This window comes from Trachurus japonicus, chromosome 18 (genome assembly GCF_045865225.1).
Source record: "Trachurus japonicus isolate A0001 chromosome 18, Traja_1.0".
NCBI lineage: Eukaryota > Metazoa > Chordata > Actinopteri > Carangiformes > Carangidae > Trachurus > Trachurus japonicus.
In genome coordinates, this window is record NC_140924.1 from 25,623,920 (window position 1) to 25,645,232 (window position 21,313).

A 21,313-nucleotide genomic window follows, 5' to 3' on the forward strand; every position below is an offset into this window, starting at 1 on the left:
TGACTCTATCTGGTGGCAGCGTACACAACGTTGGGCTCCATCTCTCTATCTGATGCAGGCCTGCGGTGTCTTTTTGGTTTGGCCTGGAAACTTAGAGCTGCGTAGTTCACGTCATCTGGACCCAGATTCTGGAGATTATAAGCATAATGATTAATATTATAGATATATTAAAGGGATAGTTCAACATTTTGGCAAATTGGCCCATTGCCATAATCCCTATAGTTTTAGGAGTACCACGCTATGAGATAACGGAACATTATGAGACAGACTTGTTTTCGGGGAAAATGCAGAGACTGCTTGCCGAAAAACTGCCCCCATGGGAACGTGCATCAGCAGTTTTGCATAAATTTACCTAGAAAATCTTATTATCTCATAGCGTGGTGAATGTGCAAATCACAACTTGTCCATGAGAGCATTTTAGAGTTGTTGGATTGTGTATTTGATGAGTTTGATGAGGGAAACCCAGAAATCCCATTAGACTCCGTAGCGTAGCTCTGAGCAGCTAGTCGCTTGGCCGTTCTAAAAATAGCTTGCAAGGACAACTAAAGGTAACAAACCTATACTGCTAAGACTATAGGGATTCTCACACCACTTTGTATAAAAACCTGGATAAAGTGTTTTGAGACATTTCTTGATTTAAATATTTAATTAATCATCCAGCTTTGGGTTAATGATTCTCATTGGTTCTTTGAACACAGTCATCAACAGCAACATCATTGCATCAATCAAATAATCAAGGTTGAACTGGTCCTGTCAGTGAAAACTGAGTTAACGACGTATCTCAGAGTATAAAAGATGTTTTACCTGGTTTCTTCCTGTCTGCGGTTCTTCACTCACAGCTACAAAAGACAAAAGTGAAATATTTCTGACTGCAGTTGTGGAGTTTTCCATCATGTTGACACAATTTACATGAGTATGTGCAACAAAACATAAAATCAAATTACACTGTACCTCTGTGAAGTTTCCAGATTTTAACAGCCAGGACAATGATGCCGATGAGAATCACAACAACCAGAACCAGAACAATCAGTATCACACTTCTCAGGTTTTTTTTTTTTTTTTTTTTTTTAAAGTATATTTTTTGGCTTTTCATGCCTTTATTAGATAGGACAGTTGAGAGTGTGACAGGAAATGGGAGGCAGAGATGGGGGGAATGACATGCAGGATAGGGTCGTCCGATGCGGGACTCGAACCGGGGCCGCCTGCAGCGAGGACTATAGCCTCAGCACATGGGGCGGGTGCTCTACCAACTGAGCTAAACTCCGCCCCACACTTCTCAGGTTTTTAATTCCACCAGACTCTGCTACAATAAGAATCATAGATGAATGTTTCGTTGCTTTAGACAAGACCTGTATTGAAATTGCATTGTACCAAGAGAAGGAGAACTTGACTTTTACAGTCAACATCCTCATCACCTGAAAAAACACAGATTCAGTTTTTGGTTGTTTCTATATGTGCTGTTTCACTCTGTTTTCACTCAGATTAGATTTAAACATAATCTTACCTTGAACATTTAACTGTGTTGTATCACTGATGACTGTGTGTCCCTCCATGTAAAATCCAACGAAATACAGTCCAGAGTCAGATAAATCCACTCTGTTGATCTTCAGAAAGACAGTGACATTGTTGGAGCTCATTTCAAATCTACTGTCAAATCCATCACAGGGTGAAGCTTTGGTCTCAGACCCGAACATAGAGGAGACACAGCTGGCTCTGGTTCTGTTGACCACTCTGAGCCACTCTGTAGTACTTGCCGTTTTGGAAATGTTGGAGCACAGCAGTGTGACGTTTTCCCCAGGCTGGATGTTCACAGTGTGAGACACTAGCTGCGTTTCCATTACAGATTTTCGCAAAATAAAAGCGATATTTCTGAAACTTCGAAAAAGTGCAATTGCTATTTGCGGGTGTTTCCATTGAAAGGTATTTTGCGAATGAGCCGTAATGCGTCTTGCGTTTCTATGGTGACGGCACAGCGATCTCAGCTGCCGACAGCTGTTGCTGTTATTGTTTTTAACAAAGACAAAAACAGCGCTTGATTGCTGAAAGGCAAAGCCCGTGTGGCGCTGGCAGCGGCCACAAATAAGGATGCACTCACACGGGCCAGTTGCTCCGCACCATGCTGAAGCTCTAATGCCCCCTCCTCTGTCCCCGCTGGCCCACACTCACACCACCTCCAACCCAAGCTGCTCAAGCACGGTTGCCTCCGTTGATAGAGGGACTATTTGTTTACCAACACGGCGGATGTGCGCTTTAACTTGACTGCAGAAAGAACGGAGCCTTTTAAACACCAGCGGTGATGAGGCGCTGACAACAATATAGGTGGTTGTGTCCACACACCCGTACTGGTTTATGTGACTTAAGGTGACATGTCGGCGCAGGAGGGAGTGGGAGCCTGGATGCGAGCCAATCTCCTTCAACCATGCACGGAAAAGGGGATAGGAAAGGTTTTTCTAATTTATTGAGAAACAATGCCCAGCTCAGCAATGCATGACAATAAACATGTGGTTCATTTGTCCCCTCAAGTTACATAAACCAACACAGCGTGGACACACACAACTCCGGTGACGCCGGTGACGTGTAGAAAAGCGATAAAAGTGTTTCCATTACACTTTTGCGATACACGTTTGTATCGATACGTCTCAAAAACCACCTCATGAGAGCGTAAAAACTTTTTTGCGATATTTGAGAGTTTTTTCGAAATGTAGGTGTTTCCATTACCAGTTTTTAATTTCGATATTTAGGTTTTGCGCATTTCAAGGGGTAATGGAAACGCACCTACTGAGACAGAGATCCAGCCTGAAACAAACAGCAGAGACAACAAAAGAGCTGATGACACAACAGCAGAACATCTTGAATGATGTTTCTGATGAATGATCCAACAACAGAACTTACAGCAGAGAAGTAAAGCTGACATCAAGGTGAGACTCTTCATTGTGCGTATGATCGTCCTGCTGCAGAGACACTTAACGTCTCTGAGCTCTTGTACCGGGGGTTTGGTTAGAAAGAGGTGGAGGCTGCCATTCAGTGTGACCACATTAATGACGCAAAGCCTGTGAACTAATTCAGGCAGCCAACTCGAGCTGCGCTGTTTTACTGTACAATGCATGACATGTCTCACTCAATCATTCACACTCTCAATCAGAGATGGGGACTCGAGTTTGCGACTCGAACTCGAGTTGCACTTAAGTCGCACCCACAGAGACTTCAGACTTGACTTGGACTCGTGTTTTGGGACTCGTGAACAATCATTATTTTTTTTGGCCCGTGCCTCCCTCCTGACAGGACGACCGGCGATCTAACGTTATTCAGATTGAAGTTAGATCTTCATATTGAACTCCTACAGAGTGCAGCCAAACACCAGTGTCTAAAGAGAAAGGAGCAGCAGAGCTCTTCTGACAGCGCAGTCAGCTGCTTTGGATGAGTCGTGAGACGTGTCGACACGCCATGAGTTGACGGAGCTAGTTAAAAAAATAACAACAACCAGTTCTTCTCTAAGAAACATGCATTTCCAGAAAGGTTTTGCTGCACATAAAGATGTGAGCTATACTATCCAGATCTAATGACCTATAATTAACAGCCTAAATCATTTTCCATGTTGTTCATCTGGGTTTCCTGAATTCAACAAAGCAAAAAAAGAGAAAAGGCCAGTGCAGTGCAGAGGGCAGAGCAGCCTTGATTCTTTCTTGACTCAGAATACAGTTTCCTTTAAAGGAAAGCTTTCATTGTGTGTTTTCTTCATATTGCATTGCAATATCCTGTTTGAAGTGATCATATAATAAACAACTTATCAATACTGTATAGATAAAGGAGTGATAATAACCTACAGTAAATGCTTTGAATCTCTTAGATATAGCTGTGCAGTATCCTTAGTAGACCGGATAGCAGCAGATGATAGAAGGGTCATTACAACCAGAAGAGACAGGAGACTTTTATTTTTTAGAGACTTGAGACTTGACTCGGACTTGTGAGCAAAGACTTGAGACTTGACTTGGACTTGGCAAAAAAAGACTTGTGGACATCTCTGTTCTCAATTTGGTGTTCTGTCTGCAAAATCTACCCATCTTCCTCTTTGCCCGTCAGTGACACTGCTTCCCCTAAAACAGCATACTGCATAGTTTTAGGCCCAGCACCACCTCAGCCTCCATCTGCAGGCTCTGGAGGGTCAAGATATTTCCTCATCACTCAGATATACGTTTAATGAAATCCTGTTCACAGGGAGTGATGAGGTCAGAGCTTTGATGCCAAACTCTAAATGCATACTGAAGCTGCAACAAATATTTCAAGTGTGAGTTGTCTGACTGAAATTACTTGAAATGACAATGTGTTCACAGTTTCAGAGAATGGTAAACTCACTGCTCCAATTTTTCGGGATCATCCCTATGTTCCCCGGGTCCTATGTTCCCTGGGTTCCCCACTTTGTATGGGACCGGGGAACATAGAACCCTAGGGTCCCATGTTCCCCACTTTTCCCCCAAAGGGTCCTATGTTCCCCACTGTTTTTCAGACCCCCAAAAGGACCCGGGGAACATGCAATTTTTGTACCCATACCTGGAAGTGGAGTTGTAAGTGACTTGGCATATTTTTGCCTATTTTTGAGTGAGAAGTTGAGTTGTGACTTAGAGTGAGAAGTGTAATTGTCCCATTGGTTGGATTTAGGCAATGAAGAAAGGAGTTGGTTAAAAAGACCAGGTAGAGGCTAGACAGGCCAGATAGATAGAGAGAGTTCAGATAAGTAGAGAGAGTCTATCGACCGGCAACAGCAGGGAACATAGGACCCTTTTTTCCCCCCTTTTTTTTAAAAAAAGGTCCTATGTTTCCCGGTAACAGTGGGGAACATAGGACCCTTTTTCAGAAAAAGGGTCCTATGTTTCCCAGTATGTATTGCAACCGGGTAACATAGGACCATTTTTCAAAAAGAGGGTCCTATATTCCCCGATAGGGGAACATTTTTCTGCACTGAAGTAAGGCCTTTGACATTGTCAATCACCATCTACTTCTTGATAAACTTAACTCTATTTACCTCTCTCAAAGAGCTCTCCTTTGGTTTAATTCATACTTGGGATGGGCTATACCAAATACAATAACTAAATAAAATCAAAATGTGTTCTATGCAGGCTATGGGGTTGACAAAAGTATCATGTTTTTATTTTACCAGCAGTTTAATCAGATACTATATGGGATGTCATCATGGTATGGCAACCTCTCCATAAAACTAAAAACTAAGCTTGCTCGTCTAGTACACATGGCCATGAAGGTCACTGGAAAAAGCGACAACCAGACCCTGCAGTCCATTTACGTGCAAACTGTTTTTAGACAAGCCCAGAGGATAGTAAATGACCCCTCTCACATCCTTCACTCAGAGTTTGACCTCCTACCCTCAGGCAGATGATACAGAGTCCCTCACTGTAAACTCAACTGTTTTAAGAATTATTTTGTTCCAACTTCCATCAAATTTCTTAACAATACTGCTTGAGTTTGTGCAATAATTCTTATAGTGCTCTTACTATGGTGAATTTATGAGGTGTATGTAGCCTATGTGCTATGTTATGTGATATGTGCAATATGTGTTATGTCATGGTTTAGTTTAGTTTAGTTTTTTATATCAAAGACAATCCCAATTAATCAACTATATCAATAACAGTTAAAAGGGCAGCTTTAGCCAGCATGACTAATATCCTGCTGCAGTCCTCGGCCAGATGACAACAGGCACCCTAAAAAGCTAAACAAAAAACATATGTACTTTTGTCATTGTGGCCATCAAGGCATTCATGGTGCAGCTACAGAGTCCAAGACAAATTTCCCCGAGTGGGACAATAAAGTTTATCATATTGTATCGTATATTGTATCCTATCGTATCATAAATGTGAATGAAATAAAATGGCAAGGCAAGGTCATTTTATTTGTATAACCCATTTTTACAAACTGTTTGTCTCAAAGGGCTATACACAGCATCATAACAACATCCTCTGCCCTTAGAACCTCACATCCACCGAGGAGAAACTCCCAAGAAAACCCAGGAGAAACCTCAGTGTGAGCAACAGAGGAGGGATCCCTCAAACAGGACGGGCAGACATGCAATAGATGTTGTATACAGACAAAGAGAACAGTTTATAACATGGAATATGGAAATGGAATCTTTCAGTTAGCAAGAATTGGTGAAAGCAGCTTCTGTGTATTGATACTGTAGTATTGATCTGCCCATCCCTAATGAGAGCCTCTATGTGCGTATGTAATGTCTGTTACTGTGACTGTAATTGCTGTATGAACTTTGTGTCTTATGTCGGACCCCCTTGAAATTAGATAGTTGTTCATCTCAAGGAAAGTGAATTGCAAAAAGAAATTAATAAAGGAATCAAATCAAAGAATCAAATCAATCAAGAATGAAAGAGACAAGAGATTTGCCAGCTGACATGAGGGTGGAGTTCATCTGGACAGTTCACCAAGTCACATATAGAGATGAACAACGCATTCACATTGATCTGGGGAATTTAGAATCACCAACCTACTGATAGAGTCTGTCTTTGGACTGTGGGAGGAAGCTGAAGAACCTGGAGAGAACCCACACAGGCAGAGGGAGAACATGCAAACTCCACCCAGAAAGACCTCAGGCCTGGAAATCAAACCCAGAACCTTCTTGCTGAGAGGAAACAGTGCTAACCACAGGAGCACGGTGCCACCCAAGTCAGTGGCAGTTTATAGAAACTAGTTTAAAGATTAACACAGAGGTGATTTTTTTTGTCTTCAGTGCATAATTGTTGTGTTTATTATCAGTTCATATGAGTCATTCTAACAGTTGCTCATCCAGGAAAGATGCAGAGAGGTGAAGGTGTCCAGGCAGAGAGCAGCAAGAAGCAGGAGAGAGGCTTTCAGCACAGGAAATACAGTTGGTCTCATCTGAATCAAACAATGAGATGGTGGTTTCACCACATGTGACTGAGTTCCAGCTACTTCCTGAATCTGATGGCGTCGTAGATAACATGAGTTTCCACCTCAGAGCCTAAACCCTGTAAAACACAGAGTTTACAGTCAAATACATGGAGTTTTCTCAGAAAGTAGCACAAAATCTGTGAAGTTCAGGCTTCCAAGAGGAAATGTAGTTCTGAGTTTAAAGTTGTATTTCAACAGTATGATTATTGTTCATCTAAGTTTATCAGGGTTATTTATTAAAAAAGATGAAACTTGAGCTAACGATGTTTCTGTCAAGTAAAAGATATGTTACCTGGTTTCTTCCTGTCTGTGCTTCTTCACTTGCAGCTACAAAAGACATAGGTCAAATATCACTGACTCTATATAGTGAAGTTTTACATCACTTTCAAATCAAATTAAGTTGTACCTGTTGGACGTTTAACTGCCAGAACAGCAACTATGATGAAGAAAACAGTCAGAACACCCAGAACCAGACCAACATACAGACTCATCAGGTTTGTCATTCCACCAGGCACTGTTACTGTATAATAAAAATCAAATATTAAGCTATGGCTGCAAGTTGAAGTTATACACACTCTGGTAACGGAGAGAGGGAGAACCTCACCGTCAGAGTCAACATCCACTTTATTGTCTGATCCATCATGACCTGAAAAAACACAGATTCGGTTATTTTACATGTTTTAGTTTATTATACAGGTTGTGCTGTTTTCACTCCACTGAGCCATTATATCAGAGATACAGTAAGGGTAATGTGAAATTGATATCTCAGACTTAAATACAATCTTACCTTGAACATTTAAATGTGTCGTATCACTGATGACTGTACGTGCATTTATGTAAAATCCACAGAAATACAGCCCAGAGTCAGATAAATCCACTCTGTTGATCTTCAGAAAGACAGTGGAGACGTTGGAGCTCATTTCAAATCTACTGTCAAATCCATCACAGAGTGAAGCTTCTGCCTCAGCCCAGAACATAGAGGAGACACAGTTGGCTCTGGTTCTGTTGACCACTCTGAACCAGTCAGTCTGAGTGGCATGTTTGGAAATGTTGGAGCACAGCAGTGTGACGTTTTCCCCAGGCTGGACGTCCACAGTTTGAGACACTGAGACAGAGATCCAGTCTGAAACAAACAGGAGAGACAATGAGAGTGAATAAAGTAACAGAGAACAACAGCAGTTCTTCCAGCTCCTCTTCATTAATCTAGATGGTGATAGTTCACTGGTTGAGTCACAGACTGTTAGTTTATAATAAAGTACTTACTGATGCAGCAGAGACATAAAGCTGTTATCAAGCTGAAGCTCCTCATTGTTGCTGTTGATAGAGCCACTACAAAGATGGCTTCATCCACCGAGCTCATATAAAGAGGTGTAGAGGGGCGGAGTGTGTGTAGTCTTTCATCTCACCCGTCACACTCTGTAGCCAATGTAAAGCCATGTGTCTGCATATACACTGTGCCGTAGCTTCAGGAAATAACACAAACTTTGAAAAAATGACCTCGCTGTAAGTTTTGTCACTCTGTTATGATTTCATATCTTAAGGAACTCCTCTGATCCATGACTTGTTTTATGTTTTTATGACTGCAGCTGGTGTGTAAAACCAAGACAAATGTCCCACTTGTGGGACAATAAAGTCAATCTTGAATCTTGAATGACAGTGTGGTAAAACATGTGAAATATGACAGGACAACAAATGAACATCTCTTTAGCATCATATTTTCATGATACTGTTTTCTATTGATGCATTGATTTAGTCAATTTATGGTGTTGTTCATATCATAAAAACCATACCATGATGTTGTAATGGCTTCATTCACTCTTCTCTCTACATAAAGAATGCTGCCTTCAAACACTAAACAGCTTCATGGAGTTTTGTTCTTGATGCCCCAGTCTGTTCTGAGGATACATTTCTGTGTCCATTGTGTTTTAAATTATGTAAAAAAAAAAAAATCCTCAATTAACAAACATGGATCAGGCCTTGTGCTCCACCCACAACTGGTTCCTCCACTTTCTTGTCAGGTGAAAGAGCTTCAAGATGGTTGGAGATGGAAACTTCAGAGAGACTGAGGAGTGTGAGACCAGAACCAGAGCCCAGAGAAGTTAGTTCTTTTCTTTTTCTTTTAATTTGTAAGTGTCAGAGGCTGACATTCTACTAATGCAAACTATCTCTCTGTAGAAAGAGGTTTGGGGTTATTTGCAACTCTTGACTCTCCTGACTGCTCCTACAGCACAGTCCTGAGGTTCATTGTCATGATCAGCTATTGGATGATATGAAGTTTAATGACACATTATTGATATGATGTAATAATCTTACACTAATACAAAGCTCAAAGCACCAGTGTCACAGAGTCACTAGCATGGCTCTGTACACAGACACTATTTCATCAACTCCTCTCACCATTACAGAATATGTTCATGTTCAAAAGGCAGACTGTGTTCTGTGGATCATCACACATCTTTATTCGGTATCGAAGGCAGATGTTGTTGTAGTGTGTCAAGTTTGTCCTCAGTGGGTGAGGTTTCACTACGTCTTTTTTAACTTTCCTTCAGAGCCTTGTCTTTAGGGGCCTTGTGATTTTCACCTCAGCTGAACTCAGACCACAGCATGCTGTCTCTTCCTGTTAAACAAGTGATGTGTATCTCACACTCTCCACCCACCACAGACCAGTGCATTGTCCCTATAAGTCAGTTTGACAGTGGTCGGAGTCTTTTCTGACTACTCCTCTATTGTTTCCCCTCAGACAAGAGGCAGAAAACTTAAGATTGACACAGAAAGAGACACCACTGTGTGAAGAAAATATCATACTTTTATTTATTTTTTTGGCATTTAGTCCTTCAGTACACACACACATAGAAAACACAACAAGGTGTGAATATGACAAAGCCTCAGCTCCATCCTGAGCTGCTCTTCTAGACGTTTCCTGACTCTATCTGGTGGCAGCGTACACAACGTTGGGCTCCATCTCTCTATCTGATGCAGGTCTGCGGTGTCTTTTTGGTTTGGCCTGGAAACTTAGAGCTGCGTAGTTCAGGTCGTCTGAGCCCAGATTCTGGAAATCAAAGTATTTAGAGTCACATAATGCAGAAGACACACAGGAACTATATTTACCAAAAATCTGTTAAACTGGCAGATTTGTAAAATGTCCCACTTACACCCAAATCTTGTGTTAGATATGTGTATATAGTGTTAGAGTCATACTTTAGCTGAAATCTAATTTCAGATTTTTAATTGAACTATTGCACATTTCAAAATTGTACATCAACACTAAGTATTTCACCAAAGACATCTGTTGCTTTAAACACTTCATCAGCCTCAACAATGTTGAGGTTGATGAAATGCAGGCAGAGAGTAACACACTGAGTAGAACAGTCACAGTCGCAATGATAATCTGGAAACATCAACAAATAAAAGGTTTTACTGGCTCTGTTATTTAATGTAACCACATTTAACAACGCTTCACACACAAATTGTTGTTTGTATAAATAATGTTTTACCTTGTTTCTTTCTGTCTGTGGGGTTTCGTTCACAGCTACATGACAATGACAAAAGTCTGATTAGTTAATCATTATATACAGTCTGAGTGTTTGAATTGAGTTTTCAATCATGTGCAACAAATTATAACTTATAATTCAACTGTACCTTTCTGAAGTTTCCAGGTTTTAACAGCCAGAACAATGATGACTACAGTGAGGAACACAGTCAGAACTCCCAGAATCATCGTCGTCAGGTTTGTCATTTTATCAGGTTCTTCTACAATAAAGATAACAGATTCAGCTCTAGTGGATTTAGACATGGTTCATGTTGAAGTTACACACTCCATGGTAACATAGAGAAGTAGAAGCTCACCTTCAGAGTCAACATCTTCTTCATAGTCAGATTCATTATCACCTCAAAAAACACAGATTCAGTTATTTGGCATGTTTCAGTTTATAGTTGTTTCTTTGTGCTGTTTTCACTCGACTGTGACAGTATATTAGAGATACAGTACAAATAAAAACATCCTGAAGAGGTTAGATTTAAATACAAACTTACCTTGAACATTTAACTGCTACGATAAGAATCATAGATAAACCTCGGGTTGCTTTAGACATGGTCTGTATTGAAATTGCTCTGTCGTAAAAGAGAGAAGGAGAACCTCACCTTCAGAGTCAACATTCTCTTTATTGTCAGATTCATCACCACCTGAAAAAACAAAGATTCCGTTTATGGTTGTTTCTTTGTACTGCTTTCACTCTATTGTCACATTATATCAGAGATACAGTAAACATAATGGAAAATGTCTGAAAGAGATTAGACTTAAATACAATCTTACCTTGAACATTTAACTGTGTTGTATCACCAATGACTGTGTTTCCCTTTGAGTAAAATCCACAGAAATACAGTCCAGAGTCAGATAAATCCACTCTGTCGATCTTTAGAAAGACAGTGAAATTGTTGGAGCTCATTTTAAATCTACTGTCAAATCCATCACAGAGTGAGGGTTCTCCCTCAGATCCATACATAGAGGAGACACAGCTGGCTCTGGTTCTGTTGACCACTCTGAACCACTCTGTCTGAGTTGGATCACTGGAAATGTTGGAGCACAGCAGTGTGACGGCCTCACCTCTGTGCACGTCCACAGTGTGAGACACTGAGACAGAGATCCAGCCTGAAACAAACAGCAGAGACAACAAAAGAGCTGATGACACAACAGCAGAACATCTTGAATGAAGTTTCTGATGAATGATCCAACAACAGAACTTACAGCAGAGAAGTAAAGCTGACATCAAGGTGAGACTCTTCATTGTGCGTATGATCGTCCTGCTGTAGTGAGACTTTATGTCTCTGAACTCTTGTACCGGGGGTTTGGTTAGAAAGAGGTGGAGCCTGTCAATCAAAGCGACCACATTAATGACTTTTGAAATTAATGTGTTAAAACAAAATAAGAAGCTTAAAAGTTTTTTTTTCTCCAATAGACCATTAAACTTCAGACATATTAAACTGTTCTATATAAAAAGTCAACTGTTCCCATCTCACTTAAGAAAGAAACTTTTACTAACAATGTCTTCACAATGCTGAAACAAATAGAGACAAGACATTTACCAATACAAGCTAATCTCAAAGGATGGCAGTAAAAATCTATTCACCTGTACTGAATAAATGAGATGGTGATAGTTTACTGTTGTCATAAGTAACATTAGTTGAGTCAGTTCAGGTACTTACAGTTGCAGCAGAGAGATGAAGCTGTTCTCAAGCTGAAGCTCCTGATTGTGCTTTTAGTCGTGTCAGTGCAATGATTGTTTGAAGCGCTGAGCTCATATAAAGAGGTTCAGAGGGGCGGAGTGTCTGTAGCTGTCTCTTACCCGTCATACTCACCAGCCAATGTAAAGCAATGCTCTTATGAACTCTACTGAAGCTATAGCACACGTAAAATAAGACTTCAATGAAAAATCATTTGTTGTTTCCTCATGAGACAATTCAGAGACAGCAGTTTGGACAAAGAACTGCTGAAGGGTCAACTCCTCAGTGACTCATCATACAAATACATACACGTTATATAAGTGTTTTCAGCTAATCAGTGGTTACAATAACATGACTCACTGTATGGACTTGCATTTATTTCCTATTTTATTTTGAAATACATAACATATTCACTGCTCGTTTTACTTGTCTTTATTCAGTTTCCTGTTACTGTATTGTGACTGTATCCTACACACTGCTAAGTTACACTCTATTTCACAAATTTCTGGTGACCTCGCAATCACGTGACTGCACATGATCACGGCCGTCAATCAAGATGCTCCAGCTCAGATATTTTTATATGCTGCATTTTATTTGAACTCGATTTATATTTGAGAAAGTGGAAGTATGGAGTATATGTTTAAGATTGTGTGTGGTGCTTTCATTCATAATTTTAAAAAGAATAATGATTAAAGGTATAATATGTAGGAATTACCCCCATCTAGCGGTGTGGTTGCATATCTGAACGTATTCTTGATGTTGCATTCACGTGGAATCGGGCAGACATCAGACAGACAACAGACGCTGCATGTAACAGGATAAACAAGCATCTATGTAAACAAGTGGTCCGCCAGCACGAGGCAAAACAATACAGGCGTGACAATATGTTGTCATGGTGATGTGGTATTGTTTACCTGACCCACGTTTTACCGTCTTGCCGACGACGTCATTCAGGTGTCTGACTGCACCTGAATGCAACATCAGTGCCTCCGTCCTTCCTCACACTACACAGTGGTGACAGTTTTAACAGGCGCTACCTGGAAAACTTTCTCCCCGAGCCGACAGCTCCAGTGAGTTTCCGTGGTAACCTACAGTCACGCTGCCACTGAACGTAAAAAATGGCGATGCAACATGGCCACCTCGGTTCAGTGCGTCGCCCCCTTGTATATTTGTAACGACTTGTAACAACTCATTCTAAGGTACGAGAAAGCTTTCATTTGTATGCGGGTGTGATTCGACAATATTTGATTTTTGCTAATAAAAAGCAAAATAAGTTACATACTGGGGCTTTAATTCAAAAAATATTTTCATCAAATTTTCTTTTTATCAATTAGGCCTACTAGACATTTCAGGCGACCCCATTTGAATTCCAGGTGACCCCAAGTGGGGTCTTGACCCCAAGGTTGAAAAACACTGGGTTAGGCAGCGAGGCAGAGAGCATTTCACTCTTCCAATGGGAAAATGAAAACGGCACCAGAGGAAAATACGATTGATGATGGACTATATGAGGTGTTTGTTTTGCTAACGTTACAGACACACGGTGTACAGATGCACTGTGTATGACACTTTCTACATTTGGTCCTGTGTTTGGCCCAGTGAGCATTCACACTGCATATGAACCGCACCATGGACCAAACAAGCGTCCTCTCTAGTGTTCGGATGAGCTTTCACACTGGCCCAAACGAAGCGGACTAACCCAGGAAATGAACCCTGGTCCGCTAAAGAGGAACTATGTAAGTCTGGTCGCTTTTCTGCTGTCATGCTAGCTGTCCACCTGGCCATGTGCATTTGTTTACAATGAAGCCGGTGAAAAATCAATACATGGAGCAGTGGATAACTTATATAACACATAGGATGTTATGACGTATATATTTGTGTAGTTTTAACTGTCATAAACAAAAGATTATGCGTTATGGAGCATGTTTGTGTCGCGGTGTGCAGAGACGAGAGCTGGACACCGGGGTGGCGGTTACTACTACACTGATGTTGGTTGGTTTTCATCCATAAGCCAGGTGGAAGGCAGAGAGCTTCCATTCTCACTCGTCACAAGTCATGTAGCCTAGTTAACTATCACAATTACTCCAGAGCTATTTAATTAAGGTAAAAATGTAGCATAGCCACAGAAAAATCCTGCTTAGTACCCCTTTAAGTGGACCAAATAGCTCTGTTGTAAAAGTGACCTCAGTGAAGGTGAAACATAGCGAGTGAATATCCAACTCCTTTACAGTTGCCATGATGCAGGATACTATTGTAGAGACCAAAACTGTTTAAACATGTTAACATTATTGCTGTAAAGTTGGACATTTAAACATGGTAGTCTATGGGGACTGACTCACTGTTGGAACCAGACTCTAGTGGACAACTGAGACACTTTTTTGACTTCCATCATGACTTCCTGTTCAGCCATGGAGGTTGCTACCTGCAGTGTTCTCCTTCTTTGCACCTAATCTTTTGTGTTGTTGGTGTATTGGATCTGGTTATGTTTGATACTTTGATCCATCTATAATAATCTGATATGATTACATGATGTATGAGAAGAAAATGAACCAACCACCCATTCAAACCACGGCTTTAATGGATGCACTGTATGGATTAATCCAAGAACTGTTCAGTGGACTGATATCATCTGTCCTCAGATCATTAACCAATGATCAGCTCAAATATAATAATGTTCGGCCTACTGATGGTTTAATTCACTCTACACCATCAAGTGTGTGGTGTGTATAAAACTTAGTTACCTACAGTAGTTTCCTTTTGCTCAGATCTCTTCTTCTAACACACACCAGTGTACCTTTCATATTTCTTTATCAATCTCCACTTTTTTTAAAGTCCTGAGTTATTTTCCTGTTTACACAAAGAGCATATGTAGAATCCTGCAGTACATGAACATGTTTCATATTGTGACACTTGCTCATTTGTGTTGTTGGTGTTTTGGATGCAGTTACCTTTGATCCTTTTTTCTATCTATAAGAATCTGATGTGATATTTGATAAGATGTAGCGCTGTCCTCAATAAATATTAATAAGGGCAGGCTTCTGGGTTCTTTTATTATATTTATTAATTGTGTTTTAACCCTACTTTTTCAATAAAATGTTTTTTTTTACCAAAAGGTGTCTGTCCCTTTAAACATGAAATGACTCTCTTCAGCTAGATAAGTGGAAATGAAACACACAACTCAGTTTTTTTAGCAAACTAAATGTCAATTATTTATCTTGTGAAAGAATGAATTTAGTTTCAGCAACAAAAATAAAATAATATATGTACCCTTTAAATTTTCAAAATGAAATTCACCTGTTGCACAGGAAAATATCCTTGAGCACGACTGTGCAGTAATATTTGTACACAAAATACTTTTTAACCCTGACGGAAACTCAAAATATCATTTAAAGGTTACTTTTCCACACAACCAATATATTTTGTGGGCCCACACACACACACACACCTGAGGAAATACTGTTCCTAAAGCCGGCAAATTAAATCTACTCAAACCAAAATATAATGTTGCAGGCCTGATGCGTGGCTCGGGATCGTTGTGGCCCAAAATTACAAGACCCCTTTGCTCTCTGGTGAGCAAAATAAACTGTAATGTACCTTATTCCTTGTGTGTCTTTAACCAACCGCTGGAAGTGCAGGTCCGGGCACAGGTCCGACTCCCGCAGCTCCTCGCCGCCACGGTGGATGATCTTGTCCTTCTCTCCTTCACGTCACCAGCAGAATGCACAGCTCAGCCCTGGTTGCTCCTCCGTCAGGGCTTTGTCGTACCTTCAGTCCGAAAGCAGCTGTCCCCGAATGTCACTCGTCCAACCGTGGGGTTAAACTGTATCTAGAAATTGCCCGTTCACTTGTAGTGTACCGACTGAGGCTATAATTCACTTTAGCTAAACATTAGCATTAGCATTAAGCAATCGCGAGTAGCGTTAGCATTAGCTCAGACATAAACAATTACGGAGCTTCGTGCAGAAGTCCCTCTTGTTTCGTAACATGCATCACGTCTTCTTTCACTCGACTGCTGTGTTAACAATCGCACAGAACAGGATACACACGGTTTAACTCACTTAAAGCTCACTTTTGCCTCTCTACCATGCTGATGCTCACGCTCTGGCTCATTCCTGGTTCCCACCCTCTCTAACGTCCGTGCAGAAACAGCGCACCTGACACTCCAGTAGGCTAACCTGTTCACTCCATAGGATGATCTAGACAATTATCAAGACAACATATTAATTGTTCACAAATCAATATCATACATATTTAAAATGACTTTAACAGTTTTATAACTTTTTTAATTTATTTAATCCCCTTTTTGAATGAACCCTTTTTTTAAATGAACAATCACTACTTATTATGTAGGGGAGCGCCGGGTCGATTGATACACTTTTCATTTAAACGTCTTTTTCAAAGATGACGTTATGTGACAGTTGAGGTTCCTGTCACTATGCCCCCAATTGATCATGCGCCCTGGCTACTTGGCCAAGAAGATGTCCCTTTGGCCAAGTGGCAAGCGCGCATCACTCTCACCCCGGGAGGTGTGGGTTCAATCTCTGCCCGGGCCCTCTTCACCTTGCCACATACACAAACATTTTTATCATGTGATCAACAACTTACATGTGTATTCTCTTAGTTACAAGTGTAATTTAACACATATGTTGGATGATCGCGCTGTTTTATAACTTTGAACGTAAGTTGACATTTGTCTCAAACGCCCCACCTATGCGGGTCGTTTGAAACACAGAGGAGGGACGGTTGAAACAGCATGTTTTAAACAGAAACTACTGTCATTACTCTCGTTTTTATGAAGCATATCGGACAACATACTAGTGTACTCGTCATTGCCAAAATGTCACATCATTTCTCACAATATAAATAGGTCAAATAAATATTTTTGTCCCGTGCGTAATTGTCAAGATCCGCATTTCGATTAAACTCACCTTATACATGTTGTTCATTCAAATTGGTTGTTGGTCATTGCAAAACAGTTAGGGTATTAATTCGGTGATTTATATACAGATATTGATCGCGCAATGTGACCACAATCAGTACGCACGGTGGCGTGAGGGACATTTGAAACAGCTGTATCAATCGTCCCTGCAGCGACTACTGACACTTCAACCTGTATTGCCTCTAAACTTCAAAACTATGACATTGCATACGTTAGGACCTGTTTATGTACGAATTCATCTGTTGTTAGGTGATATTATTATTGCATGAAACACACAATACAACTTTTGATCACAAAAAAACTACCGCACGTAACATTTTACTTTCCGTAGTCAAAAACCGGTTCGCGCTAATAACTTTTGAATGGCGTGACGTCATTTCACGAGCTTTCCCGGGATTGGTAGAGTGTTGAGTGCTGAAGGTGGTGACGAAATCTGACGGCTCAAGCTTGTGTGGTTTTCGAGGAAATCGCTGTGTATTAATCGTCCCGTGTATCAATCGACGGTTACACCCCGCCTTTCCGAAGCCCCGCCTTTCCGACAATAGACTTCCATTCATCGTAATAGCGGGGTTTTCTATTTTTTCTAAAGACCCCGCTACTCCGAAAAGGCTATTGGGGGAAACCCCCAGTGCGCAGTGCGCATTGATCCTTTTTTCCTTTTTGGGGTCAAACGGATCATGTGCATAATTAACTGCAAAACAAGCAAATACTTCATATTAATGACATAATGTTCATTATGCTTAGCCTGTCTAGCCTCTACCTGGTCTTTTTACTAAGCTTAACCAACTCCTTTCTTCATTGCCTAAGCCCAACCAAAGCATCTCCCTCAGTCAGCTGTCAGCAAGAGCGGCGGCTGCAGCAGCCTCGCGCCCCTGTGAGCTCAAGCCGGGTTCAGCCGCGCTCGAGCGGCGCAGGGGGGGAGAAAAAAAGTGTATTCCTTTTACTGTGTGGAGATCTCCAACAACGGAGTCGGGGAGAAAGCAAGTGGGACAGATCTGCCCAGTCCCTGAGCAGCGCACGTTTCACAGACAAGCCACAAAGCAGAATGTAAACAACATCACGCGGTTCAGCACCTTCGACATTGGACAGCTGCGGGGGGACTGTGTCGGAACAGCGGTGTTTCGAAGTGGGGGTATTTCGGAACAGCGGGGTGTCGAAATGGAGGGGTGTCGGAATGGAGAGCTGTCCCCTCAATCGACCCGGCGCTCCCCTAAACTATTTATACTATAGCTTCAGGCTTTTTTAACAGGGTTACATATGAAATAAGAAAAGCGCTTTATAAGTGCAAGTCCATTTACCATTTACCACATTCATGACTTATGCTGCTTTCTTGTAGGCTACTGTTCAGATTCATCCTGAAAGTGTTCAGCGGGCTGATATCATCAACTCACGTGTTATTGATGGTTTAATTCATTGTACACCCTCAAGTGTGGGTGTGTATACACTTAGTATGTTTCCTTTTGATGCTCAGATCTCTTCTTCTATCACACACCAAATGTACTCTCAATCTCCACTTTTTTATGTTTACATGAAGAGCAGATGTAGAATCCTGCAGTTACATGAACATGTTTCATATTGTGACACATTAAAGCTAGATCCTGTATTTAAGTGAGTTGAGTTAAATATGATTCTAAACAGCTTAGTCTTCACAGCTTCTTCTTACACTGTCCATCAGGGACTTGACCTTGAACTCCTCAAGAGGCAGAAACCATAACAAAGACACAGAAAGAAACTTTAAATTTTTTTTGGCATTTCCTCCTTCAATCCACAGCAGACACACAAACACACAACTCCATCCTGAAGACGTTTCCTGACTCTATCTGGTATCTAATTAAGTTATACCTCTCTGAAGTTTCCTGATTTTAACAGCCAGAACAACAATGACTATGATGAGGAAAACAGTTGGAACACCCAGTATCACACTCATCAGGCTTGTCATTCCACCAGATACTGCAACGATAAAAATTACAGATAAAGGTCGCTTCAGAAGTGGTTCATATTAAAATACAATCATTTGTCATTTTATAGTTTTTCATTTGTGCTGTTTTCACTGTGTGACATTATATTAAATACAATGAAAACATGATTATGTGACAATAGCATGTTAGAGGTTATGTACAATCTTGCCTTGAACATTTAACTGTGTTGTATCACCGATGTCTGTGTGTTTGTTTAAAGCAGATATCAGTGGAATGTTTTTGTTAATATAAGTCCTAAATAGTCCTATTTTCCGTCAGCAATCACTTACATGAAGTATTTCAGCCTAAACACGAGTCTCTCCGTCACTCTGCTCTGCTGTAACCCGAGGAGAAAATTTTCCTTGTGGGATACAAGTGTTATCCAATGAGGGGAGAGAACGGCATGAAGGGCTGTGTGTGCAGCCAAGGGATGCGCGTGAATGTGGTGACGTAGCACGAGGACCAATTGATGCCTGACAAGGGCGGGGGCTGCTAACTCATGGTGCGTTCAAGGAAACTCGTACTTTGTGTTTTTCCTTCCTGTGAAGTCATACCAGTTCGATCTGGTACGAGTTCACGGGTCGGAAGTTACGAGTGGCCGTTATAGGGAACTTTCACAGACAACAGGACGGTAAAAACACGAGCTACGGGTTACCTGGAACGCTACCAAGTCGTAGTTGTGACTTGAAGCTGTAACTTACGGTTTCAAAAGCCTGCCTTGAACACAGCATTAGCCGAAACGGCCGTGCCACTGATATCTGCTTTAAGTAAAATCCACAGAAATACAGTCCAGAGTCAGATAAATCCACTTTGTTGATCTTCAGAAAGACAGTGGAGACGTTGGAGCTCATTTCAAATCTACTGTCAAATCCATCACAGGTTGAAGCTTCTCCCTCAGCCTGGAACATGGAGGAGACACAACTGGCTCTGATTCTGTTGACCACTCTGAACCACTGTGTCACAGTTGCCTGTTTGGAAATGTTGGGGCACAGCAGTGTGATGTCTTCACCTCTGTGGACGTCCACAGTGTGAGACACTGAGACAGAGATCCAGTCTGAAACAAACAGCAGAGACAACAAAAGAGCTGATGACACAACAGCAGAACATCTTGAATGATGTTTCTGATGAATGATCCACCAACAGAACTTACAGCAGAGAAGTAAAGCTGACATCAAGGTGAGACTCTTCATTGATCGTATGATCGTCCTGCTGCAGTGAGACTTTATGTCTCTGAGCTCTTGTACCGGGGGTTTTGTTTGAAAGAGGTGGAGCCTGTCAATCAAAGTGACTACCTAAATATAGCGAAGCCTTTGAGTTAATTCAGGCAGCCAACTCAAGCTGCACTGTACTCTCCATCATACACCCCCTACAAACTAGGCAGTAAATGTACCCATCCTCCACTCTGTCTGTCAGTGACACTGTTGCTCTGTGTGCTGCCACCTACTATTGTTTTATTCTCACCACCCACCAGCAGCCTTGACCTGTAGGCTTTGTGGGTGTCAAGATACTTTTTCATCACTCTGTAGCCTACTTACTGACAGTTGACATGAAGCAATAATCTACAGATGTAGCCACCTAGAAGTTCCCCCTGGTCCCTGGTGGGACCACTGTGGGACCGTGGCAGGTCCGTGACGGGCTCCCGCTTGGCCCGTGGCGATAATTTAATCCCCCGCGATGACGTAGCGAACACACCCACGACTGTTAACGCCCCTCTGCAGCCCGTGTGAAAATCAGCTGCAGTGTCTCATTTGTCCACGGGGAGGAGCAGTGATTTTGACCTGAGTTAATCTGTCAATCACTTTTCCTCCTCCTTTCTTTTTTCCCTCAGATGAATTGCTATAATTGCCTCCAAAACAGGCGATCTATAAGTAGCTTCAAAGATAAATAAACACCGACAGAGCACAAATAAAAATGTATATCACTCGCAGTTTACCTGTCTACAGATTTTGCATTCTAGTAAATGTTTGCCTTGTGGTGGTTTTAATGTTAACACTGAAGCATATGGTGCGCAAATAAACCCTAACGAATAAATAAACAGCATGCCAACATGTCCGTGAATATAAACGCATGAGACTGTATGTGTAAAATTAAAGTGTGGTCCTAAGTGACCGGCCTTATTCAAACAAGAGGAAAGAGAAATAATTATGAGGTTTATAAATTAAAACACCATGATTGTGCGTCGTGCGCCCTCGCCATGGCACAGCTGAGACTTAACATAGGCTACTGGATGTTTTTTGTTTGTTTGTGTGAAACCTGTAATATAAACAGTTAT

The 21,313-nt window shown here is 41.3% G+C and overlaps 1 protein-coding gene and 1 long non-coding RNA gene across 2 annotated transcripts; both read right to left on the bottom strand.

Annotated features, from left to right (window-relative positions):
- LOC146969417 (uncharacterized) lies at window positions 1-8,236 on the bottom strand. The gene is made up of 5 exons (XM_085758909.1): window positions 8,191-8,236; window positions 7,699-8,050; window positions 7,334-7,473; window positions 7,220-7,254; window positions 1-128 (listed from the first exon to the last, which is right to left on the bottom strand). The coding sequence occupies exons 1-5, from the start codon at window positions 8,234-8,236 to the stop codon at window positions 6-8; spliced, it is 696 nt and encodes a 231-aa protein (XP_085615035.1). The 3' UTR covers window positions 1-5.
- A 1,530-nt stretch (window positions 8,237-9,766) lies between these two features.
- LOC146969418 (uncharacterized) lies at window positions 9,767-10,679 on the bottom strand. Its single transcript, XR_015034195.1, has 3 exons — window positions 10,567-10,679; window positions 10,422-10,456; window positions 9,767-9,976 (listed from the first exon to the last, which is right to left on the bottom strand). It is a non-coding gene; the product is annotated as an uncharacterized LOC146969418 (long non-coding RNA).
- Between the last annotated feature and the right edge of the window lie 10,634 nt (window positions 10,680-21,313).